At 32.4% G+C, this 27477-nt stretch overlaps 3 protein-coding genes across 3 annotated transcripts; 2 read left to right on the forward strand and 1 right to left on the reverse strand.

Moving 5' to 3' along the window:
- The first annotated feature begins 2869 nt into the window (after window positions 1-2869).
- On the forward strand, window positions 2870-3870 carry LOC100815796 (uncharacterized). Its single transcript, XM_003529583.5, has one exon. It carries the CDS (start codon window positions 2892-2894, stop codon window positions 3585-3587), a length of 696 nt encoding a protein of 231 aa, XP_003529631.2. The 5' UTR covers window positions 2870-2891; the 3' UTR covers window positions 3588-3870.
- A 6567-nt stretch (window positions 3871-10437) lies between these two features.
- LOC100816859 (calcium-dependent protein kinase 2) lies at window positions 10438-15008 on the forward strand. Its single transcript, XM_003529585.5, has 8 exons — window positions 10438-11367; window positions 11678-11821; window positions 11944-12096; window positions 12512-12627; window positions 13512-13679; window positions 13789-13916; window positions 14388-14487; window positions 14561-15008. Exons 1-8 carry the CDS (start codon window positions 10662-10664, stop codon window positions 14633-14635), a joined length of 1590 nt encoding a protein of 529 aa, XP_003529633.1. The 5' UTR covers window positions 10438-10661; the 3' UTR covers window positions 14636-15008.
- Window positions 15009-25152: 10144 nt separating this feature from the next.
- On the reverse strand, window positions 25153-27099 carry PRX2B (peroxidase). The gene is made up of 4 exons (NM_001251254.2): window positions 26852-27099; window positions 26534-26722; window positions 26130-26295; window positions 25153-25686 (listed from the first exon to the last, which is right to left on the reverse strand). The coding sequence occupies exons 1-4, from the start codon at window positions 27083-27085 to the stop codon at window positions 25265-25267; spliced, it is 1011 nt and encodes a 336-aa protein (NP_001238183.1). The 5' UTR covers window positions 27086-27099; the 3' UTR covers window positions 25153-25264.
- Window positions 27100-27477: the final 378 nt, after the last annotated feature.

A 27477-nucleotide genomic window follows, 5' to 3' on the forward strand; every position in this document is an offset into this window, starting at 1 on the left:
TATTTTCGCAAATAATTAATTACAACCTGTCATTGTGTTCCCACGTGGAGGGGAAAGAGAATCTTACACGTGGTGAGTAGTAAGAGGTTACGGAAGAAGATAGTTAACATGCAGTACCCACGTGGAGGGTGGGATCTTCATTCGATGCATTTGAGTTAGTCAAATTGTACTATTACAGTGTGAAAAACAGACGTGGACATGCATTTATCCCTTCTCTCTACTCTCTACTATTCGTTAATCCTTCACAACTTTTTTTATTTTCTCTATGATTTTATTATATAATACTACTATATGCACAACTGCTCACTACTATCCTTATAGTTATTTTATAACTGCATAAATTATCTATAAATGTTCCTTATTTCACTAAGATAATTACATTATAAATTGCATGCAAACCATTGAATATATACAAACACGTTTTTTATGTAGCTATTTTTTCAACTCCTAGCAATTCATTTCACTGTTTGGCGGAAACATTTCTGTTAAAAATTTGAGATGCTCATCAGCAATTTAACAAAAATGAACGTCTATTTGTTTTTAATGTAGAAAACGTAATATACTCACATTTTTTTATAGTACTTTAAATAATATTTTCTTTTTTTTCTTGAGTAAGAAATTATGAATATCTCTTAATTCATTAAGAACTAATGTTATTCAAGGTCCATAACTTTTACTTATTCAAGAAAACTTTTTACATAAAAAGTTTAAATATAAATTTTTTTATTAAATAGATTATTTTCTTATATGTGAACGTTAGAAAATCTTACAGTACTGTATGAATCCTATGACTTAAAATAATATTGCCTTTCAAGAAAAACAATATGAAAAATAAATAAAATAATTGTAGAAAATGTAACATTAAAATTTCAAAAGTGATTTTATTATATATTTTAAATACTGTTTTAATTGAAAATATAAAATAAAATGCCTGTAATTTAATATTTAAAAAACATAAATTAAAAATTTTGATATGTATTTTCTACTAAATAGTTAGAATGATTATTAGAGAAACTAAACATAAAGATTTAGAATAATTGTTTCAAGTATATTAACGTATTTTTACAACAATAATAAAGAATTTTTTTTTATACGCAGACAGATTAATTTAGTGAGAAACTAAGTGGAATCACGAGGTGTGCTCACTTGGAAATAACAAAGGAATTCATATTTAACATTTTTGGAAAAATAATAGTACTAAACTACTATCATAAATTATGAGAACCTCATGAACGATGGTCTGGTTGACTAGAATGATGCCTTCAAAATTATTCTAATCCACTCACGAACATTTTAACTAAATTGCCTTTCGTTTTAAAATAAGTCATATTGCATTGGATGGCACATAAAAACCCGTTCATCCATTCACATTCCAAACCAACTTGTTATTCTTATATATAAAATTTCAGACTAGTTGAAGAAATATGTGAAGCCTCAAATGTCAATAGCAGTGACCATAAGTATAAAAGATATAATCTCTTTATGCGACCAACAACGAAAATAGAAAATTGATGGAAGAAGCGCACGTCGGTTAGCGGAATTGGATTAGTACATTCTCTTCTCTTCCTATCTCCCTGCATCCCTCTAATTAATTTGGCTGATTGGTCCCACACGCCATAATAATAGTGTTATTTCCAATCACTTAACACTTATTTTTTATGCACTATAAAATTTAGAGCCAAGTTAAAGAGGATTTGGATTTTCTCCTACACCGGATACTGTGAGAAAGAAAGAGAAAAACACAAAATGTTTATATTTTTCTCTCTAATCCCTCCTAATAGTAGTATCCAACAATACTGGAGACAAATCATGAAATATTTTGTCCTTTTCATCTTATTGGCAATATTCAGTTAAATGAGAGAATTTATTTTTAGTTTCAGAAGTTCATCAAAATTAAATAGATTTTAATATTTACAAAGAGTGTTTATAAAAGTATTTATATATTACTCAGAAATAATATCTTTATATTGTCAGAAGATTCAAACTCACATTTTTGAAAAATATAAGTTGGATCTTCACTGATTAGATTATCCTTAATTTATTGGTGTATGATAATTTGAATAGATTACATTTTAAAAAATAAAGAATAGATTACATTTATTATATCAAAATAATACTACTTATCTTAAAATTAATAATAACACTTGAAAAAAGGCTACTGAATATTTATTGAACACTATTTAAAAATACAAATATAAATATTTTTATCATTAAATATAATACTCCCTTCTTTTATTTTTATATAAGATGCCCTCTCTTTTCCTTTTTAATTGTTGGATTTTTATGAATTTTTTCTATTTATTAACCATTTGCAAAATTTAAGGTCACATTAATTATTATTTTATCAAGTATACTTTTATTTGTATTTCAATATTTAATTAATTTACACATGTATTTGTTGTAAAATGGTGACAAGAATGGGTAAAATAGAAAACCCCATAACTAATTTATTGAAATCAAGAAAATTTATTTTATTTCTTGGATTTTATATAAAAACACATAAAAAGGAACAAAGGGAGTATTGAAATCAATTACTAATTTTATAGTAGCTAATACATCTTTGAGATCCTCGACCACACGCCCTACTTAATTATTGTACCATACCAAACTCCTTTGTTATTGAATTCACCAGATAAAAAAGAGTAAAAATTCTATGTATAAAATATGAAAATGTGATATTAGTTAGTAGTAATTTTGGATAAAGAAGTCAAATTGAATTGTTGAAGAGGAGTAGGGCAATGGGGTGATGATGTTGTTTGAGTATCTATTTTGAATAATGGTTACATTAGTTATTTTGACGGTGATAACGTGACGGCTTCAATTTTAACCGGACGATGGAGAAGATGGAGGAAATGCAGACAAAATGAAATGAATGCGAAACTCAAATTGAAATGAAATTAGAGATAGAGAGAAAGAAAAAAAGCTATAAATACACGTCGACCACTATGCTCGCAGCTTATGCCAAAGCAAAACCAGAAGCGCCAATGGCCAAGGGTCGCAAATTCCCCACCACGACCGGAAGCGAGCGCTTCTTGGGATTGGGAATGGGAACAACAACAACAACCTACTCCTCCCAGGGCTCCGCCGCCGCCGACCGGTCGGAGTTCTGGGAAGAGGACGTGTGGTCCACGGCGGAACACCGTGACGGAGATGTGAATGCCTGCCCCGGCGAGTGGGAGGCATGCGCGCCGCCGCGGCGTCGGAACAACAGGGAGAACTGCAACGTGGGGGGTTTGTCGCTGGCGTTCGAGGATGGGTCCGGTGGTGGTACGAGGATAGTGCACCACCAGTACCGCGCGCAGCACGACGCCGTTTCGCGCCAACGCCAAATGGCCACGTCAGCGCCCGTGAACGTGCCCGACTGGAGCAAGATCCTCCGGGCCGACTCGGTGGAATCGCTGCACGGGATGGACGACGGCTTCGACGAGAACAACGAGTCGGAGATGGTTCCTCCGCACGAGTACTTGGCGCGCAGCCGCAAGATGGCGGCGAACTCGGTTTTCGAAGGGGTGGGTCGCACGTTAAAGGGCCGCGACATGAGAAGGGTTCGTGACGCCGTTTGGAGCCAGACCGGGTTCGACGGCTGACTTCCTCGCTCCGGTTCGCAACTTGTAATTCAATCGATAATCCTTTTTAATTTATTATGGTTATGGTGGTGGCGGTGGTTAATTAAAAATTTTGGGGAATTTTCAAAAAATGAAACAATAGGATTTAGTTTGTTATTTTTTTTTTCTTTTGGAGTTTGATTTTCCCTTTTTTGGGTTGTTATTAAAATTGGATGGGTGGACTCGGGTTAAGAGAGTCCGAGTCTGTGGCCAGTGAGCCTAAGCATATATATATTGGGAAAAAAAAAATGGAATTTGATCAAAATCGCTCTAGTTCTGTTTTTGGATAAATCTGTATTCCATTTCCAGATATCACATGAGGAAGGATATGAATATGATGCGATAAAATCTGAAAAGGAAATCACTATTCTGTTTTGGGATAAATTTGTATTCTGGTTCTGCTTGTTAGCGGTAAATCCACAGCTAACACAGAATTAGAAATGTATCATTCATTTAACTAGCATACAAATTCAAAAGGGGACAAAATTGAGGTGTAAATTGTAATAACATAAGCGTGTGTGAAGAATTTAGGTTCGATAAGATTCTTCCCATTCATAGATGAAGAGTTTTAAATATACTTTAAGTTTCAGACAGAAAATTAATTTGTTAAAAGATTTGTCCAAAGAGTTTAAAGTTTATGAAAATATTTCTCAGAATCTCATAGAAGTCAAAATTGTTACTGTAGAAATTTCATGATGTTGAGTTCAACTGCTAATGTAATCATTCATGCAATAAATTAAAAAAAAAGGTTGACGCTAGTTATTTAAGTAAAATTTTAATTTTAATTAAATAACAATATAAAAATTTATGAGATATTGTACTTAAATTTTGTCAACTAAAATATTTGTCAATAAAAATATAAATTATGCAGGTATTTAAAATTTATTTGATAAAAAAATCTTTGACAATTAGTAAATATTTTTTTATGTGACGTCTAATGTTCCACTGTTAAATAGTACTGTAGCATTTGAAAGTTGGATGAGAACCAGCCAAACCTGAAGCATGAAATATCATCTAATTTAAGAAAGTGCACAACGGAACTTGGGTTGGTTGGTTCTTATGCAAATACTGAGAATAACATGTATTCTCAAAATTACCACCTTTTTGAAACAATAGCCTAATTTTTATATATTTATTTTTTAATTATACACACACTCTAAGGGCTGAAAAGTCCCAAGACTGGGTTTTTTTATTAAGACCATTGCTTGTTTGGGAAACGACTCTAATTTTTAAATATGCATATTTTTTTTACACTCAGGTACATTAAATAAAATAATGATCTTCTATTTTTTACAGGAATTTTTTTCTATAATTAAAAAGAGTATTGTTATGTTTAAAATTAAATAATGATTTCACAAAAAAAAATAATGATGATATTTTATTCAAAAATTATATAATCGTTTCAATAATAAAATGCTTAGATGGATAAAGCAACATAATGCATTAATTGTATTATCAAATGCGGTTGGTATTTCTAAATTTAAGAAAATATCATACTACTTTTTTTTTACTGCAAAATATCATACTACTAGTAATATAAATTATGTATATAAACATATTGCTTAAGCTAGTAGGTAGTAGCAAATATTCTGTACATTCTATTTTTTTTCAAAAAAATTATGTAAAATTTAAATAATCAAATTAAAATATATGAGAGAGATGTTTAAAATCAATAAATAATTTATAAAAAAGACGAACATAATGGATATAAAAGTTTTAAGTTGATTTTTAAAAGAAAAAAAATGACATATGTCATTTTAAAAATAGTAAATTAAGAGAATAATTACTCTCGAAAAGGTAAATTCTAATTTATATATAAGAGAAAATTTGTTGTTTTTTTAAATAAATATGTCAAAATATTTACATACTTGATATATTAAAAAAACTTATTTTGACCCATAAAAGACTAACAACATGTTTGAGCAAGCTTCTTTGGAAGACAATCATTAAAAAAAAAGATTAATTTTTTTATAAATTAAAATGAACTTGTCATTAACTAACTTGTAGAAGTTCTCTCATATAATTTATTTAAAATATAATTTATTTAAAAGATGAAAAGATATTTACAAATTAACTAATGAATAATTCATTTTCTCCTAAAAGTCCTTATAAAAAAAACTTATCCAAGCAAATCCTAATTCAACTAAGCAAAGCTGACCATCAACACCTGCATTTTGCAATATGCTTTGATATTAGGATGAAACATTATTTCCTGTAGTAAGAACATTTGAAAATTCAACTGTGAAATGTAAATGTATATGTTTTACATTAAAAATCAATTAACAAACTAAAACTTATAAAGAAAAAAATTGTACCAAAAAGAATATATATATACTACTATTATCTTTTAATAACTACCTATTACTCTCATATTGTTAGTTATTTTTTATTATTCTTATTTTTTAAATTTTAAAGTTTTTTCCCTTTTTTTATTTAAAATATGCAGAGACACAAATCCTAGTTATATTATATATAAAGAAAAGTTTGGACTTAAACATATAATTAGATAAAAACGTGATAGTTAAATGAGTCTAATTCAATTAATTAATTGATAATATGGGTAAATTATTGTAAATTTCTTTACATTATTTTTTATTTCCACAAATTAAAAAGATAAAAAAAAATTAATATGAAGAACACATTTCACATTAACTCCTGATTATTTTAAACTCATATTCTCCGCATAAAATCTCAAACCTCTTTCTATAATAATATTTTATAAAAACTTTAATACCTTGTCAAATCAAGGGGCGTACCCATAAACATTAACTCAAATTACTATATTCCATTATAAAAAAAAATTGTGAACAAAAACATAGGGTGATCCTAGTGAGAGAGGGACACCAAATGCTTTTAATGGAAAAGTGATGGATGGTGCCCCGGGATTGGTACAGGTTAACTAGGGTCCAAGAGTGGGAGTGAGCAACATTAGGACTAAAGAGACTGAAAGCCAAGTTAATGGTTGCACCCTTCTTTTGCATGAAAATGACACAACTCATACATGTTGGGCTCACAATTCATGTGGCTTTATGACCACTGGTTTTGCATTCTTGGTGCCAAAGTTTGATAGAGATTTTGGTAGATATAGTTTGTGGCTTTGTGCCACACTTAAAAATATATACCACAATCATCGGTCATCATATTCAGATAAGCACTGAAGGCTTTGATCAATGGAACAAAGGATTAGCACTGATGGCCCCTTTCTTTAATAAGGTGGAACCATATTTTCAAAAATACCTTCATTATACATCCAAATGTTACATTAATTTAATTTGCCTTTACAAAGTGCTTCGATTAGAGAATCATAAAAGGGAAGTCAGTGCTTTAGTATGAGGAATCCCCATGTAAACTCAAAGTTTGATGCCCACGTTGATTAAATTTACGTACTGTTTCTACTATAGATGTATTTCTTTAATTTACACTTGAACAACTTTTTTTATTAGAATCGATCCAACAGTAAAATAATCAAAAGATTGCACATATTAACTAAAAAATTCCATGTATCATTCTTTGTTTTAAATAAAAAAAATCTCCATCAATTTTTATTTTAAGTCTCATTTTGGATTGATCTGATTTTCATATTCACGTTCCATGATTTTACAAATCTTATAATATATCATATATAATCTTTCTCACCCCACGAGTCCCTCCCTCTCAAGCATTCCTTCAATTCCTTGTCATATTATTTAGGGTAAATAGTTATTTTTATCCCTTAATATATAATTCATTCATAAATGTGTCACTAAAATATAAAAATACAAAATTTAGTCCGTAAAGTGTAAAAAGTACAAAAATATGTCATGCTGTTAACTTTCGTCTGTCACCATTAATAAAATAGCCTACGTGACACGAAGAGACAAATTTGTCATTGAGATGATTGCCAACTTGGATTGTCAGCATAACAGCATATTTATCATAATATTTTTTTTGACTTTTCGTCTTCCCACTCTGCTGATAAATACATTCCTGAAAGATGAAAATCCCCAAAGTATAAGAAGTGCAACAAACATATCCGGACGTTAATAACAAATTGTATAGGAGAGAAGCTATGAAAAAAGGAATTAAAAAATAATAAAATACAACTTAAGATTTGAACTCTTATACTTTGATTATCTATCTATTTATCCATCTATCAAATTGTTAATTAGTCTTTTAATTAATCAATATAACTACTTATTTTCCAAAATAAAGTAAAATTCCTTAGTTTTATGATATAAAAAAATTGAGTTACCATTAAAAAAATAAAAGCATTTATTTCTTGAAATTTTTTGTTTCTTCAATTAATTATTAATTTTTATTATGTATTCTACCACAGTATGTCAAATGGAATGCAAGGTCACTGCAGCACATAAATCTACGAGAGATACAACTCTACGTACCAAAGGCAAAGAATAATTCTTTGTATTAGTTTTTGTTTTGTTTTAAAGTTAATCTTTATATTAGTTTGAACTTTATTGTATTTTTTTATTTAAATTTATTTGAATTCTTTATTTGTTAGTAATTGTTTTCATTTCATTCATATCATGTATAATAAGTGTTGTCTTGAATGGAAACACATAAGATTTATTCAAGAGAGTCTTTCATATTTTATATATATATATATATATATATATTATTGATTAAGGAAAAAGACTTATAATTCTACTTTAGCTTTATCTAGTTAAATTTTGTGAATTTTTTTTTAAAAAATAGTTGATTAAAATCCTTTTTTAAAATAAATAAATAAATAAATATGATCTCGTAGTCGGTTGTGTTTTTTCTACTCAAAACTCCCTGACATATTATTTTCAATCTAAAAATAAGGGCACCTAAGTTGGAATTGTGATATGGAATAATTTTAAACATTAAAAGTGAGAAATTTATTAGAAATTTGATAAAATTATTAGATATAAGATAAAGTTTTTGTTTAACAGCAAAGATTAAGGTTTGACAAGGAAATCAAAATAATAAAAATATATATATTAAAAAGAAATTTAAAAAATATATTGCATAAGTATTAAACGAATAGGAACAGTAAATTATAAACACACAATAATAATAATAATAATAATAATTAGTCACAATCTATTATTAACGTCCGAATATATTTGTTGCACTTTTTATACTTTCATCTTTCAGAGACGCATTTGTAAGCTGAGTGAGAAGACCGAAAGTAAAATAAAAATAAAAATGACAAACATGCCCCTATGCTAGCAATTCACATTGGCAATCATTTCAGTGATAAATTTGTCCCTCCATATCACATAGGTTATTTTATTAACGGTGATAGACGAAAATTAAAGGCATGACATATTTGTCGCACTTTTTACATTTTCAGAGACTAAATTTTGTATTTTCATCTTTCAATGACACATTTGTGATCGAATTATATATTAAGGGATAAAATTGGCTATTTACCCTATTATTTATTATATAAAATTATTTATTTAACTTGAGCGTGAGTTTATTATGGTAATTAATTTTTTATCTAAAAATTAGATTAATATTTGTTGCATAATGATTTTATCATTTGAAAGAAATATCAGTGAACTAGAAATAGTTATGTTTAAAAAAAAATTACCATTTTTCTATTTTATTTATTTATTGCAAGTTTTGACCTTTTAAACATCTAACAAATTAGTCTTTTTTATGACTTCATTTGATTTCGCTGTTATTCTACTCGTTCTCGTTTATGTTGTCACGAACTCACCTAATTCACATTCATGGCCTCACCCTTTCTGCTGATGGAAGAACATTATTTTTTGAACCACTACAAGTCTTTTTTTTTTTTTTTTGTAGAGACAAGAAAATTAGTAAATTCTAAGGCCTAATTAAGGGAGTATTATGCATTTTCAATGGCAAAAAATCAATATATCAGGAGTGTTGATAACTTGACCATAAGTGACAGTGACGCCATTTTACACGAAGGCATGATGCAATGATGCGTAATTTACCGATAATATCAAAGCCATTTATAATAATTTAAGAAAGGCATTTCGTTTATGTGACAACATCATGTTATTATAGATTTATAGATTATAAATGACCAAAATCGTGGCAATAGTACATTGGTTACATCGACATATTTTGTTATCAATCAATAACAACTTAGCAATGGAAAATACCCTATTATTAGATCACTAATGCTATTTTCACCATTTTTATTTGCCCAACTCTTTAAAAATCTTGCCCAGGACAAAAGTAAAAAAAAAAAGAGAGGAGAAAATCTCAAAATAATCAAATAACTTATAGTTTTTAAGGTACATGTACAGAATATTTTACTCTTTGAAGATAGCATTGAAAATTAGCAATCCATAATTTACATTTTTTAAGATTATTTTTAAAGACATAATCAATGTTAGGTACTAGTAAGTAAAAGGTATTAAAAACACACACATACACACAAGAGTGTAAGAGTGTGTGAGAGAGAGAGATGAATTGAAGAAGAAGCAAAAAAAACTTTAGAATCCGAGAGCGTAGGAACTAATTGTTTGTAATTTTGAACATTTAGACAGAAGTTAGAGCCCGGTTATTACCAAAACAAAAGAATAATGAGCCCAGTTTTGCGGAAATGAAATTTTAAGCCCAATCTGGCCGGCAAAAATAAGATAGCAGCCCAGATTCAGTGAAATCGACATTGTCAAATCCAATTCAGGTCCGGCCCCATAAGAATGAGGAGCAGCAATAATCGTTTAGAAATAAGTTATATCCCCTAAAAAAAATTAATAAACAATAACATTTAGAAATAAGTTATTATAACATTTTATTTAATGTAAATGAAGATAACTTTAATTTATAATAACGACGAAACCGATGCAATAAGAAAAATAGCCACGAGGCAATTGTGAATAGTATTGTAGTACGGGCTAGTCAGATTTTGTTTGGACAAATGATCTGTAATCAACTAAAAGGAAATTATTTGGTTTTCTACGGGTCTAATCATGTATCCTTATTGGATTCTCAAATATTCAGGCAGTGTCATAATCGGTTGGACTTGGACACTAGCTGCTTCTTCAGCTAGCTCCGTTCCTCCTCCATCTCATTCTCATTCTCCCAAATCTTCATTCACAAGACAAAATGGGTTGTCATGGTAGCAAGGAGAAAAAATCAAACACTTCCTATGGATCAGCAGCCACTGGTAGTGGTAGTGGTAGTGGCAGTGGTGGTGGTTACAACACTGTTCAGCCATCACCACCTACTACCGATCAGGTTCAAGCATCAGCACAGACTCCAGAAAACCGAAAAGCTTCTCCTACAGTGCAGAAGAAAGCAGACACAAGCATCGTGGGGAAACCCTTTGACGACATAAAGAAATACTACAGTATAGGGAAGGAATTGGGAAGGGGCCAATTCGGGATAACGTATCTGTGCACGGAGAATTCGAGCGGGGGGACGTACGCGTGCAAGTCGATACTGAAGAGGAAGCTGGTCTCGAAGGCGGACAGGGAGGACATGAAGAGGGAGATTCAGATCATGCAGCATTTGTCGGGGCAACCCAACATTGTCGAGTTCAAGGGCGCCTTCGAGGACCGCTTCTCCGTTCACCTCGTCATGGAACTCTGCTCCGGCGGGGAGCTCTTCGATCGTATCATCGCCCAGGGTCACTACTCCGAGAGAGCCGCTGCCTCTCTCTGCCGCTCCATCGTCAACGTTGTCCACATTTGCCACTTCATGGGCGTCATGCACCGCGATCTCAAGCCCGAGAATTTCTTGCTCTCTACCAAGGACGACCACGCCACCCTCAAGGCTACTGATTTTGGTCTCTCTGTCTTCATTGAACAAGGTTCTCATTCCTTTGTTAGGATCCTATCTGTTTTATATTTCCATTGGTGAACCGTTTGTGTCTGACATGATCTGTGAGGTTTCAGAGCCTAAATGCCAATGCTTCCGACCCACTTGTTTACTTTATCCTCTATAGCTACCCTGTCTATGATTCTTGGATCTGGAACAAACGATTTTATACTCATAACTTATACTGATTTCTAATTGTATTTGACTGCTACGGTAGCTCCAAAGGACTTACATATTGTTACATGATACGGCCATTACTTCCGCAGTTGATAATTCATTGTATTTGCTGAATTTGATTTCAGGGAAGGTTTACCATGATATGGTTGGCAGTGCTTACTATGTTGCTCCTGAGGTATTGCGTCGTAGTTATGGAAAGGAAATAGATATTTGGAGCGCAGGCATCATATTGTATATTCTTCTGAGTGGTGTACCGCCTTTTTGGGCTGGTAAGATCTAACTGTAATGTGATAATGTTGCTTATTTATAATTTATGATTGTGTTTCTTATTTAAAAATTAACTCTTCAGCGTACGATTGGGTTAAGAATATGTTGTTAATATCTTTTGCAGAAACTGAAAAGGGAATATTTAACGCCATATTGGAAGGTGAAATTGATTTTGTAAGTGAACCATGGCCATCGATATCAGACAGTGCTAAAGATCTAGTCAGGAAGATGCTGACACAGGATCCAAAGAAGCGGATTACTTCTGCTCAAGTTCTTGGTACTGGAATACTGTTTCTGTTTTTGACTCAAGTAACTTTTATCAACACAGTATTTATTTAATCTAATTAAATTAAAAAGTGTTTTTTTTTTACTACTTTAGCAGTTTAATTGTTGTTCTCCTTTCAGTTTTTGTTACAAATTTTGTTAGTACTTCTGTTTTCTGCTTCTGCTTTACCAAGTTGTATAACATATAGGCAGCAAGAATATTTGATTTGTGTGTTGAACCGTAAAAATAAGAAACAACAAACAAAAATCCTGTCCAGAGAAATGTTAATAGCATACCAACACTAAGTTGCTATCAGGATATCATCAACTAAGTAAATTTTCATCAATCATTTGCATTAGCACTGTTTTGTCTATTTCTTTTTTTTGTCAAACTTAACCTGAGTAAGATTGATGATTTGTTTGGTAAGAACACCCATGGATGAGAGAAGGTGGAGACGCATCTGATAAACCAATCGATAGTGCAGTTCTATCCAGAATGAAACAATTCAGGGCAATGAATAAGCTCAAGAAGCTAGCATTGAAGGTATGGCATCAAACTTAGATTAAAAGCAACCACAGTCAATGTCCTTTTTCTTGAAGGTCCTTGAGATTGTTGAGGAATGATGATTTCTCTTTTGATTGATGTTCTTAAACTGTACACATACATATATACACTAACCAATTCTGTAATATGATTATGGATATAATATTATGAAAGTACTTTGGTGGGTTCTGTCTGGTATATATGTATGCCTCTGTTGCTTTCACTTAAAACAAGTTAATAATGTCTTTTCAACTGGCCCTTTGCAATTTCTTTTTCATCACATTTAGTTTACAGCAATGTTACCACAAATGAGGGACTTATGTTGTAAAACTGGTCTATTGAAGTTCTAAACTTTCCAGCAAAGAATTACAAACCCTCCAAAATAGTAACCTGTTGTGTCTAGCCAGTGTCAGACTTGTACCCTTGTTGAACACTTCAAATACTCCTTATTTCATTTTATTTTTTAAATCTTTCTTCCTATACAGATAATAACACAATAGTAATTAGATAAATTAAAACATTTTATTATGTCTATATCTATGATGACTAAAGCTCATCTTTATAAGTTCAATTCTATCTTTTGATTGAAGATTTGTGTTTTTTTTTTTTTAATTTTATATGTTATATTAGCTGTGTCTTGTCCTATGATTTTTTAAATTTGTCACATACTTGTGCCCACTTTGCATTGTATCAGTGCTTTTTATTTTTAGATACTACTTTCATTCTGGAAGGTATCCTCTATTGCAGTAATTATGGCTCAAATAGCTTTAGAATGTTTCCTATTCATTTCATGATGCCGAGAAGAATTTCATGAGTTACACGTGTCCAATTTATTTCTTCTCTAAATATTTCTCCATTACCAACATTGGTGGAAATTTCTCTAGGTTATCGCTGAAAATCTATCAGAAGAGGAGATTAAAGGTCTCAAAGCAATGTTTGCCAATATGGACACTGACAGTAGTGGCACCATCACCTATGAAGAACTGAAGACTGGCTTGGCTCGAATCGGATCAAGACTATCCGAGGCTGAAGTGAAGCAACTCATGGATGCTGTAAGTAGTTAGAAGTCACAGATCCCTACAAAAGCATAACTAGTTGAACATATGTGCATCATTGCATCTTAAACTCAGCAGGATTGTGCTCATGTAAATTTTTTCTCAGGCTGATGTTGATGGAAATGGGTCAATTGACTATCTTGAATTCATTTCTGCTACAATGCATAGGCACAGACTTGAACGTGATGAACATCTTTACAAAGCATTCCAGTATTTTGATAAGGATAACAGTGGGTGAGTTTTACAAGACTGGTATTTTAGTGTTTGTTCTAACTATTTGTGTTTGGACAACTAGATAATGGCTTCTGTTTAAAGTCAAACTCTCATCTTCATAGTTTTGAACTGTTTTATTCTCTGCTTTGTGGTGAGTTCTTCAATGTTAATGAGAAATTTGCAATCAGAATTTGTCCTTTGAATTTGTTTTTGGTCTCCCAAGTCCATATTAGAGAATAACATTGCAAATGAACAAATTTGACAGCCATTTTGGCCTGATAACCTGATGTTCGATAGCACATTTGGTACTGGCATGGAGCTTTTATCTGTAGTATACTAACATTTTTATGTTAAACTTCATTAGTTTAGTTTCAGGCTATATCAATAACCTGATGACCTATTTGAGGGGCACACATGGTTGAATGATTTGAAAATTGAACTTCTAAGTTGATTTAGGGCTGAGAATGACAGTGTCTTTAAATTCACGGACAGATATATTACTAGAGATGAATTGGAGACTGCTATGACCCAACATGGAATGGGTGATGAAGCAACAATAAAGGAAATAATCTCTGAGGTGGATACAGATAATGTAAGTTGGTTCTAGTTTGTTTAATCAGGGTACAAAATGTTGATGCTGTTACTAATAATTCTTAAACTAACAGGATGGGAGAATAAACTATGAGGAGTTCTGTGCAATGATGAGAAGTGGAATGCCACACCAGGGACAGCTACTTTAAATCCACTGAATTATCATTAATAATTCATAATGAAAGCCGATCGGTTGAGCAGTGACTTATTATTGTTGGGAAAAAGCATTATCTCCAGGAATGTGTGACAGGCCACTTCATGCATCGATGATTTCTATGCAATCCCAATTTTCGTACTAGGTTGCTATTGTGCCTGTCATGCTAAAAGTGGATTTCTTGTTCTGTACTTCTGTATACATTTAGTTTCCGGCTGTCACATTTTGCAAGTGTCTTATCGAAGCCTGAATTTTTATGTTAAAGATATAAGATACTCTGATATCGTATGGAGTTGTCATCTTTATTATGGCTGAGTTACCTGAGTAAATGAGTAATCAGGGAAGGGAACTATTTCCCTTAACCCGTATATGGAAGTGCAAGCTTGAGTGCCTAGTTCACATAATGTTTTGATAATCTAATCTTTTGTGCAAATGCTAGATATTCTTCTTTTTCCTTTTTTTCTTCTCCCTATTGGTTGGACTTGGGCTATCTACCGAGGTAAATCATCCCCTTGCTTCGACGTGTTAGTTGTTCAGGCTACAGCATATAGGATGAAAATGAGCCGATCGGATAAAAAAGTCAAACTTAAACTATAATAAAAACTTGTTAAACTTGACAATTTAAATAATAATAATAATAATTATTATTATTATTAAATAAAAAACTTTTAAAACTCTTCGGATTCTTATAAAATAATAAATAGAAAATAAAAGTACTTTTTAAGTTATATTGTAACCTATACGCATTTCACCCCTAAGCATGTCCGTGTATTTTTTAATATTATGTTTTTTTTTCATTTTTTTATATACTTTGTGTTTTAACGACTTGAATTCAATATGATTTTGTTTATCAATTATTTTTCAATTTGTACATTACTTATATGAAATTTTATAAGTTTCTTTTTTTTTTAATTAGTATTTCATTAGGTTTTAAAATAATTAATTGATCAAAGACCTTTAAGCAAGCTTCTAAATAGGCTTGTAGGCTAAGCTAGGCTTTCATGTAAGACAAGTCGAGACTTTACAAAAAACATATAGGTAATAAGCCAAACTCAAGTCTTGGGTATTCAACTCAAGCCGAACTAAGTCTAGTAAAGCTTGACTTGACTTGACTCATTTCCACCCCTAACAACAAATAGCCTATGCCTAATAGCAAATGCGTAAATGAGTTTATAGTTAATAATTTATAATTTATATCAGATTAGCTAGTTGATTACATTTTAAGGATTTGATAGTCCTCTTCGTAAAATTAGCCGTTAAATTAGTTGATAAATATGAAATTATATAAAAGGATGTGTGATGTTCTCTCTATATATATTTGTTATATATATATATATATATATATATATATTATTTTTCTAAAATAATTATAAATTTATATACTTCAATTTATTTTAAATTATTTTTCATCCAAAACATTAAAATATTAATTTTTTGTTTAAATGTTTATATTAAAATAAAATGAGATCATACCATTGAAATGCCATGTCCTTGAATTATTTTTATGTATAAATGTATTCCTTGTATTCTCATGCATTCCAGGTGTGTTCAAGTTTTCTTCACAAGTGGTCCTCTATACGTATTGGCGCTCCACCGAGTCCTTATCTTTTATCGATAAAATGTAATTGTGACCTGTCACAAGATTTATTAGTGCTAACTTTTAATTTTGAATATTAAATATGTATAATACTTATTTTGTTATGCATCATGATATTTTTTAGAGTCAAATAAGATTATTATAAATAATAATTTTTTAATATTTAATAAAATTGTATATTTAGAAATAAAATTTGAGACCAACTTATCAGTATAATTAAAATCACATAACAAAAACTATTATAAACCACACATCTTATAGAAATGCATTAGGAAATTGAAAATAGAACCACAAAATACCCAAAATAGTAACCTGTAAACACAGTAAAATAAAAATCAAAAGGCATACAAATCCTACAAACCGGAACCAACCAGAGGGGGTGGGGAGAAGGAACCTGAGAGAGGGAAATATGAAGAGTTAGGGCTTTTGTGTTTTATTTGGAGAGGATATAGGAAGACTTTCACTAAAATAGGAAAGGATAAACATGAGAGAAAAAAAAATTCCTTCATAACTCAAACATTATTTTAAGTTAATGAGAACATGCCATCCACTAAGGAGATAAAATTCATTATCAAATACCTTTGCTTAAGTCAAAAGAGCTTATCCACTATAAATCAACAATTTGACTACAGAGCCTTTGTGTACAAATATAAATAAGAATGCCACAACAATTAAATGAGGATTTTATTGTGTTTACAATGATTCATATTCATTTTTAAAACTTTGATTTTTTTTTCCCTTTTAATTTAAGATCTAGTCTGTTATCTTTGTCTAGAACATTTGATGACAACAACATGCAGTAGCCTACGCAGAGAACAGATGCACTTTATAATACTCCGTTGAGAAAAAGCATTGTTAGTAAATTATAGACAGAATCAAGCAAAAGAAACTAGAAATGCAGTGATCATAACATTTTTTGTTTCTTTCTTTCTTCTTCTTTTTTTTATAAATAACCCAGAGAAGTCAGGAGAATCGTGGGTCCGAAGTTTCATATATTTCATTTCTTGGGGTAACCTCAAAGTAAACTGGCTACAGCTACAGTTCCTAAGAATAATCAAAGGGCGCTCCAATTGTTGTAAAAGGAGAAATGCCTGACGCTAATCAAATTAGTTTAATATTAATAAGATGGTATCCAAGGTTTTAGCTTCATATTCCCCTGACAAAAATTGTATTAAGAGACAACCATTTAAGTTACTCATCCACATGAGGTTGTTTTTCTATACTAGGTATTATGCATCCCACTAAGTATAATATTATATGCACGTGCGCACGCTCTTTCTTTATATCTATATCTGGGAAAAACAAATTATATAACAACTTTATACAATTTTTTTTACAACAAAGAGAGAAATATGAATTAAGAGAAAAATGTCTCAGACTCATAAATTCATCTCTACATAGAGCTTTTGCCGTGTTGCTTTTACTAAAATTCTGAAAACATCAAAATGATAAATTTGTTAATCAAAGGGTTGTGCACCTTTTTATAGTTGAGTTAAATATAGAATATGATAAATGATAATGGGTATCTTAAAGGACATTAGTTAAGAAACCTAAAATATTTTTTTTATTGAAAAACGAAAAATTATGTTATTCATCATCTTTTGCATGTTCTTTTATAATTTGTATAATAAATATTTTTTTTTTAATTTCTTAAGATATCCTTAAGTTACTAGTTAGCAAGACGCATATAATAATATGTGAATGGATGCTCCAACGATGCTGTTAACATGGTAAAAGCCTCAAGCTTTAATAACAAGACAATGCAACAGTAATTAAAACATGACGGTGAGTTAGCAGAGCAGATTAATGCTTTGCCGAAAGAAAAATGAATCCAGCTAGCCATGGCTGCTGCTTAATTAAACCTTACCAAGTACCAAAGGTGCACATTCTCTTCAATGCTTCTCACTTGCATTTATTTTAATATATAGAACATGTAGCTAGTGCGCTGGGATTAACAAATAAAACCTTAAAATGAAAAATACGATTAAATTTTTTTGGAAGAGTTAGTAAAACAGAAACATTACATATAAGAAAAAAAACTTATTAGAAATATAAAACCATTGTTCTAATAAAAAGCTATTTCATTTTTAATTTAAGATAGATACACCCTTTGAGCCTAAGAGGCTGCTGTGTAAGTGTGACTTAAGCTTCTGGGATAGTCGATTATATTAGTGAGCCAAACCCGTTAAAGATTTCACTTTTCTACAATCTGAAGTTAACAGCAAAAGCGTGGCTCGGAATATAATAATTATAGAGAGAGAGAAGCGCACGTGGTCTAATGCATGCCTTACCTCTCGCTGTTCTCTTTTTCTTTTTCTTTTACAAAACTGAGAATGATATTAATCAAAACCCGAAACAAAAGGACTCCACTTGCCTAGCTAGCTTGCATCGAGATCACTGTCATTTGCCTCTGTCCATTAACATTGGCTAATGAGTTTAACTTCTCTTCTTGACCTCCACTGAGACTACTGAAACCTCTTCTCTTCTCAATATCCGTTTTTTGTGTCTTCCAATACACGTTTACCACTCAAATTGTCCAATATTTCTTAATCCATTTTTCATGCCAATAATGAACTGCTATTATACGTACATGCTTCGGTAATAGGCTTATATACCTTAACGTTATGCGTTTCCAACCATAGCAGTTCTTAACATAAGCAACCAAGTATTGTTTTACGTTTCATTGGTTTCTGCTCTGAAAGTGCATTTTTTTTCAGAAGATTTTGGAAGTTGAATTGATTTTATTCAAGGTTTTTTATTATTATTAATTAGAGGGTAAGAGGTATATATCTGTCATTTACGTGATCATTTAACTTAATTCCGAATGGTACAACTTCAATCCTGTGCTACCTTGGTCAATGCCTCGACATTGTGTGCTATATAGAACAAGAAGTGAGGGGAGATAGTGCCAATGTTGTTGCTGAGATTTCAGCTGAGTTAGAAAGGGAAAGGAAGAAGAATGAGGAGCTCATGGAGAGAATATCAATGCTCGAAGCTCAGTTAAGAGAAAGAAACAAGGAATCTCAAGTACGGTTAGTTGATTAATTTAGTTTTTCTTGTTTATAATTTTACTTTAGCTTAAATAAATGCTTGCTTGTCTAAATTTAGTGTTATTTATGAAAATTGAGTCCCTAACTTGATGAACCAGCTTCAAAACATTTTTATATATTATCATCCAGCATATACGCTTATACATCTCTGCACACTGCATGATGAAATCTAACTATAATTGGCTCACTCCCTTCATGGTTTTTATGAAGAGGGAGTATCTTGCTAGCTACATAAGGATTAGGATAATTCATTATGCTGAATTTTATTGCTTGATACTTCTAAGTTCCCTTGTTTATTAACAAGTCTTCAAGTTAATATTATAATATGGATTCAGACACTACGATCAATTATTTTATGCTAGGAATGTGGAGGAATGATATCAATATTAAGCGTATCCTTTGAACATTTGAGACTAATATCAACTGTATATCATGATGATCAACATTTAATGAAACTTAAACCTTATCACCAAGAGGTTCATTTAATTATAATTTGTGTTCCCTGATTGTTGAAGTTTTCATCTGTTTTATTATTAAGGTGAAAATGTCTCCCTTAATATCAGGAAAATCATCAGTATGCAGTTGTGAGAAGCATCAAGAATTTCAAAAGACAGAAGATACAAATGGTAGATGATGAGAAAAATACTGTGAAAAGTGAACCGGCCTCCGAGTACAAGCCTGGTACTAAAGGCATTGTTCCTAAGGAGATTGATCCACCAAAGCACTTAGTTAATTGGATGAGCATGGACGATGGCCAAAATTTGTATGCTGAAAAATTTAAAGACTGCGATTCTGTTGCAGATTTCAATGAAACATATGGTGATGATGTATGTGATGATAATTTTGATGATGATACGAATAATAATCGAAGACATGAGGAAAATGATTTCACAAATGAAACGGTTAGTGCACAAAAAGATTACCTTGCTGATCATGTTGACGAGGAATCAAATGCAACATGCATGGGAACATTTTCGGGTGATCCAGCGAGTAATGTGAGACAAGAAGATCATGAAAATCAAAAGACAGGTTGCATATTACTTGCTCCACTATCCAAGAAGAGTGAAGTGAAAGCACACCAAGACCAAGGGAAAGAAATTAAGGAGACTGCAACATTTACAGCACCACTTGATGTCCCTTCTTCAGGATCTGTACGTATATCACAGAATAGAAAGCCTCTGAAGGTAGCTTTCTGCCCAAAAGAAGTTAAAAGGATAATTGAATCTGAAGCCCTTTTGCAAAAAAAATGCTCAGTCCCACACTATAAGGAAAATCATAGTTTTTGCATCACTTGGCATAAGGCACGGATGTGAGGATATGTACGAGCTGGACTTCAATCATTTTAGCATTTTGAAGAAAGGAGAACCATATGTGTCTCCAAGGAACCCTGGGGTAAGACTTAAGTCTAATCCTTACTCTAAAAATATTAAGTGACTGCTAAAAGATGTAATCAATTTCAGCAACCAAATATTTTGCTTAAAATTTATAGTCTCTGAAGAATTGGGATCATCATGTTTTTATTTTAATTCCTAGTTGCGTTTCAAAATGGAGAATACAGCCATCAACCAAATTCTATCTGGAACCAAGCCATTAACCGAGTTGGTTCATAATCGCAGTGGAAGCTTGTTCTTCAAGGCATTGAGCATCACACTCCTGTTTATGGCAGGATTTCCGGATGATCTAGTTCAGAAAGAAACCAAACACCGCAACTTAGACTTGCTTCAGAAATATTACAGGTTTATCAAATTATATACGACAAGTTGTCGAAGCATGTCTAGTTAAATAACAGGCACAATTCTTTTAGGAGCATTGCTCTAAATCAATGTCATCACAGCAAACCTATGAAAATATGAAAATTTAAATACCAAAACATACATTGTAAATTAGAATATTCTTAGGAAAAAAAAAATATACCACCAATATATGAAGCTCCATTTCAATATAAAGAAAATTTGAGTATTTTGTTCCAGGAGACCTTCCTAATACACTTGTTTTCGTCATCTAACACATAATTTTCCCGTTACAGAACTGATGAGGGTGCTGAAGGGGAGTTGTTGTTTCTTCCGCATCCATTCGCATATGACAATGTAAGATTACAAATCCCATATAATTCGTGAGTCCTTTGTATCATCCACCTGCATGCTCTTTTTTCTTTCAAAACTGCAACAATTTCTCAAGCTTGTACTGCCATACTGGTATTCTAAAATTAATTTGACTAATCAAGATTCAAGAGTAAACTCAGCTAATAGTGGCAATTAAATAGTTCTCATACAATGCATTATGCAACATATTCAATATAATAGCTACAATTTTATCACACTTAATTGATTTTAGCGGCCTCAAAATAGCTCTTCTTTTTTGGTATCACCTAATAGATTGCTCTTTTAAGCTCTTGTGTTGTTCTGGCAGGGTACTCATGAGCCCCACAATTTAACTAAAAAGACACCTCCTGAAAAATCAAAGGGAAGAAAGCACACAAATGCCGTCATCAAGTCACAGAATTCACAAAAGACACAATCTCATCAACAGGCAACACCAACAAGTTCAGCAGCTACTCAATTTGGTTTAACTGGCTATTCATCAGCTTATACATATGCAATGGCAGCATTTCATTCAATGCCATCTCAGATTTCCTCCCAAGAAACTCCTCACACGCCAAATCCAGCTCTTTCCCCTTCCAATGCTAATCATCGTATGCTGCTGCTGTCACAGCCAGCAAGTACATTTGTACCTGTGATGTATTGGCCTCCACCAAATGCATTTCTTCCTGGACCCTATCCTTCCACATTTGGATACCATTCTTTTCCTTCTGCTGCAAATTACATGTCATTTCAAACACAGCCTCATTACAATCACACCAAGCTGTTAGAAGGCAGCGGAAAAAATGATTTAGCCTCAGATGAAACTGACAGTGACTCTGATAGCAGCTGTTCAGGCTGTAGTGGGCACAAGTAGAGACCTGCGTTCCACAAATAATGGACTCCTCATTGCTACAATGACACGCCATAAATAATTATGTACTTGGAATGTAATCATTTTTGTAGATGCTCGAAGTGGCACGATGCATAGCTTTTCTGTGCAGCTTGTAACTCAAACTTTACGTGTCTTAATATGATTCTGAATCTTTGATAAATTATATATTTCTTCGTGGATATACAGTCCAAGACTTGTTCCATTTTGTTATGGATTGTAAAAAGAAAAGTCTATTGAACTCCTGACGAATCAAACATTGATATTTGATTTTTCATTGCTATTAGCAACGTATAAGCTACTAAAGGCCACTGTATATAGTTGTTGTTATAGAATGGCTAGGTGATTAGTGTCTTTTTTTGTTTGGTGGGGGTTGCGAAAATATGGAACAGAAGGAATGGAACCTCAAATGTGAACATAATTGACACTATATAGAGCAATGGCAGACAGAAAAATAATTGCGCTCCATTTCTTCCTATAGCGTCTGCAAGAGCATTGATGGGCGTGGCTAGCTGTACGTGATGAAATCAAGTACCTTGTTTATAAGGGACGTCGTACTAGTTAGGATAAAGGGACTTAATCCACTCAACAAAAAATTTAAGCAAAAATTACACAAAATCCAAATTAAGAATATTAGGATTGTAACTGTAATACTTTTCTTGTTGGACAATTTATGATACAACAAAGATATTCAAAACGAAAACATACTCTTCACTAGTTTTTCTTTTTTGGTTCACATATCCTTTACCTGTAAAGGTTGCCTTATCCATTTTTAGGGAAAGGCCCATTTTCTTCGATCCTATTGTTTCGTCGGCTCAGCCAATTTCAATTTTAGCCTCTTTCTGGGAAGCATAATATTTGACTAGCCAATCTCATTCTTACATTGCGATTTACCAAATAACTTGCCAAGAATTACCAACAAGAAATCTAGACTTTTTCTTGTTGATATTCTACTGGTTAATTCAATCCAGTATTGTATTGTCATTTCTCATTTCTGATTCGCATACAATTTGTAGTTTTCTGTACAGAAACATAGGAATAGGCAATCTGAATGAAGATGATTTCATTTTTGGCATTTCTCTACAGTACGCTATTGCAAATAGTCATTCGGCCCTTAAAACAGTACCACTGCGCCTACCCAAGGAGAAATTATTATGAAATTGGTTTGGCCCACATATCTTGATCAATGACTACGAGTTCAATGGCCCACTTTTGTATACTTAATCGCATTTTTCTAGACTACGACTACCTACCTATCAATAATTAATTTTGTCCGCAATTCTACATATTGATTGCTTAATCTTTTTGCTAACCTTCAAATCAAATGAAATAAGGTTAATTTAAAATTTATTAGTTGTTTGTTTCTTCAAAACTTTATCCTTGTGATCATATTTACAACTATTATGATCTCTCTCATCTCAAATGACCCAGCTGGGTGCTTGTGTGCATCGCTATGAAGCTCTTACAGACCATGGTGTTTCGTAATTTATCCTTGTGATCATATTTACAACTATTATGATCTCTCTTATCTTTTTATATATTATTGGTAAAAGTAATAGATTTTAAATTTTCTTTAACACTTTATATGCCAAAAAAATATGTATTCCTCTATGTATATATTTTTCAAATTATTATCTAATAACATCTTAGTCCATAACTTTAAAAGTGCAATTGACACGGATTAATAATATTAAAAACTTCTCTTAAAAAATAATATTAAAAACTTATTAACTATGAGATGAACATAAGCATAAATAAATAATTAGTTGTATATTTGTTACGTTAAAATTTGCTTAATAATTTTGCTTGATTTTAACTTGAATTTTAAGGTGATTCAACTTAATTAAAAAATGAAAATTAGCCTTATGAGGAAAGTCAGTTCTGTGTAATCCAATTTCAGCTACATCAGAGCAACCTCTCCCCAAAAAAATAATTTTAGTAACGTGTTTAGATATTGATGACTGGCAACCCAAAATTGTGATTTGAACAAAATGAATAGCCATCATACTATTTTTTGAGAAACATAATATTGACAATATATATATGATCATATTTGGCTAGGCTTCATACTCTTGCAGCGCTATTTACAAAATAAACTTATCAAGAATCACCAACAAGAAAAGAATCTAGAGATAGGCTCTTTGTCATTTCTCATTGCTCATTCGAATACAAACGGTAGTTTTCCGTGCAGAAACATAGGAATAATAGCTAGGACAGCACCAGCTGATCCAACGTGATTTCATTTTGGCATTTTCTCCCTTGCAGGTTATTGCTAATGGTCATTTTCGATGAAAACAGTTAGTACTGCACTGCACCTAATCCAGTGCAAAGTTCCGCGTGTACAAAAGTTTTTTCTTATCTTTCAAATGTGAAATTGGTTTGGCCCACATCAACGGACCTCTTTTGTTTACTTCATCCTTCTTTTTGGCCCACCTATACTAGTATCTATCGGCAATTATTTTAGTCCGCAATTATACATATTGTTTGCTTAATCTGTTTGCCAACCCACACTTAAAATAAAATAACATTAATTTAAAAGATTATTCATTTGTTACTAGTTGGATACTTAAAACTTGTTTCCTCAAGTCTCTATCCTCGGGCCTATGCTAATACGAGTGTTAACAGTGTATAATGCCCATGGGCCATGATTTATTTATTTAGAAAGAACAACCTAGCTTTATGAGTATGAATATCATAAGCATTGTCACTGCCATCATAACAGCACTCACACGCATACATAACATAATTAACACCATGAACATGCCCTTCTACCCAACTCTAAGCTACTTGCATAGTACTACATATATAATATCCTTATTGAAATTAAAAAAAAAACAACAGTAACATCGGAAGATTAAAAAACATAGCCTCTTAATCCTCCCATCCCCATGAACCTGCAGTGGTCTCGGTTCATTGAACCAGCCCATTTAAAGGAAAAGACCTTAATTATTTTTTGCATAATATATTACAGATTTTCTTCCTCGATCATAGACAAGGGGAGGAAAATTCAAGGGTCCTGATCATGGTGCTTGTTGGCAACATTGCACTGCTTTCTGACCTCACCCTTTGTGCCAGTGAGAGGGTTGTTCTCTGAGAGCAAGGTAATGGCTCTAGAGAACTCCTTGAAGAAATAGTCTTGGCTCTTGGCCATTTTCTTCACATAAGGCTTGGTCCTCTTGTCATTGGCTAGTTGGTGATCCACTATCAAGAGACCCTTGCTGTCTAATATGTTTCTGTAGTAGTTGTTGTCTAGAATCATGGGAGTGCCACGGTCGTTTCTCACGTACTGCACCGCCTTAGGGTCTGGAATGGCATCAGGGCACTTCTTCAGAATGTGAGGGACGTGGTCAGGGTTCAGAGCTGGATCAATCTCTGGGTACAAACGGTGCACCAACTTCACACAATGGGTTCGACCAACACTGTGTGCTCCTGTGTTCCACAAAATATCTCATCTCAATCATTCATTAATCACAGCCAACAATGCCACGTGTACTTTCTTTTAGCATATCATGTACCCATGTAAGTATATGTGAGTGTTGCATCTTTCATGTATGTTGTATGCTTGCATTTTTTTTCATTGTTCAATGTTAAATGAAAATTTATGGTTTGAATTACTTTTAAGTTAAATATTTTAAAAGTCAACAAAATTTATGAGTTATGATTCTTGTGTAAAATTTTTAATTGAATAATCCTTTTTTTCTTTTATTATGGGCAAATGTGTGTTTGCATCTAGCTTTATCTCTGATTAAACATGAGGATCCCACATATATTTATTAAAAGAAATATACGAAGCTTTATGTAGATATGCTTTATGCCTGTTGTCATTTCATAAATGTATGTACATGGATGGGTGAGGGGAGAGTGTATAGTACCAAGCAGTGCAACGACGCCAGGGGTGTCAATTCCCATGGCACCAAACTTGTCAAGAACTGCAGAAATGGACTCATTGTGGTCTGGGAGGAACTGCTCAACCACATCAGCTCTGCTCCTTCTACCATCCCTTCTTCCAGTCTTAAGAGGGATATGGGGACCTCCTAGCTGCATGCAACAATTAAAGCAGTTAATTACTAAAACAAATCTGGACCAAATAAGTCTCCAACTACTCATCCTCACACTAAAAATAGACCGATCTTGCTAGAATTATGGACAGGGTATATGTACATGGACTTTAATTACCTTTCAAAAGGGAACTTTGTTAAAAGAGGAAACAAAACAGATCTAGTGGGAAACAGAACAGAACAAAAAAGAAAGGGACAAGCTGGGAAGAGTAAATTACCGAAACAATGCCATCTCTGGCAGAGAGAACGAGGATATCAGCACATGAAACAACTCCAGGGCATTCTCTTTCCAAAGCTTCTTTGATGGTCTCAATGTACCTGAAATTTCTCAACCCAAAGCTTCTATCTGTTTCCTTCTCAGACAAGCTCCTTCTTGTGGAGTCCAGCAACAGTGAAGCATCACAACTCTACCCTCACACACACACACAAAAATAAAAAGTAAAAAACAAATACTTTCATATATAAAAAATTAACTGACAAAAAAAAATGACCAACATGCACCTTGCAAACACAGAACAAAAACCAAGCTTAATTACCTGAACAGCACAGTCATGGAAGATGTTCCTGAGCCAGGAGAAAGCAGTGTTCTTGTGGCGCTTGTAGAGAAGCTTGACTTGTTCTGTGATGATGTCTTCAGCCTGAGGGCATGATTCCTTGTAGAAGTTCATAACAAGGCCATTATTTTGCCCTTCCCCCGCAACAGAAGGACTCAGTGACAGTGCTGAAACGCATATTAACACAGCCAGAAAGGTTAAACCCTTGGGAGCCATTCTCTTCACTCTTCGCTCTTCCTCACTCGCCTGCTTCTGCTTAAATAAAGTAGTAGTAGTAGTGCAAATAAAATATTACTGTAGTCTGTATGAGATATGAGAGAGCTTTGGTAGGGTAAAATTGAGTTTTAAGCTAGAGTAATATACTATATATAAATATTTCATTATTTTTAAACATCTTTTAATATTTTTCATTTTTTTTATGCTTCTCTTTTTGTCATATGATAAGTTTTATCATATTTATATTTTTTATTTTTCATTTTAAATGTTGTTTAGGAATTAAGGTGTCCATTAAACTTTTTTCTTTGAACTATAGGTTAAAGCGTGCGTGATGTTGATGCTTTCATCATGATCCAACACCACAAACAACTCACTAAGAGATAGGCTTTATG

This window comes from Glycine max, chromosome 7, assembly GCF_000004515.6.
Source record: "Glycine max cultivar Williams 82 chromosome 7, Glycine_max_v4.0, whole genome shotgun sequence".
Lineage (NCBI taxonomy): Eukaryota > Viridiplantae > Streptophyta > Magnoliopsida > Fabales > Fabaceae > Glycine > Glycine max.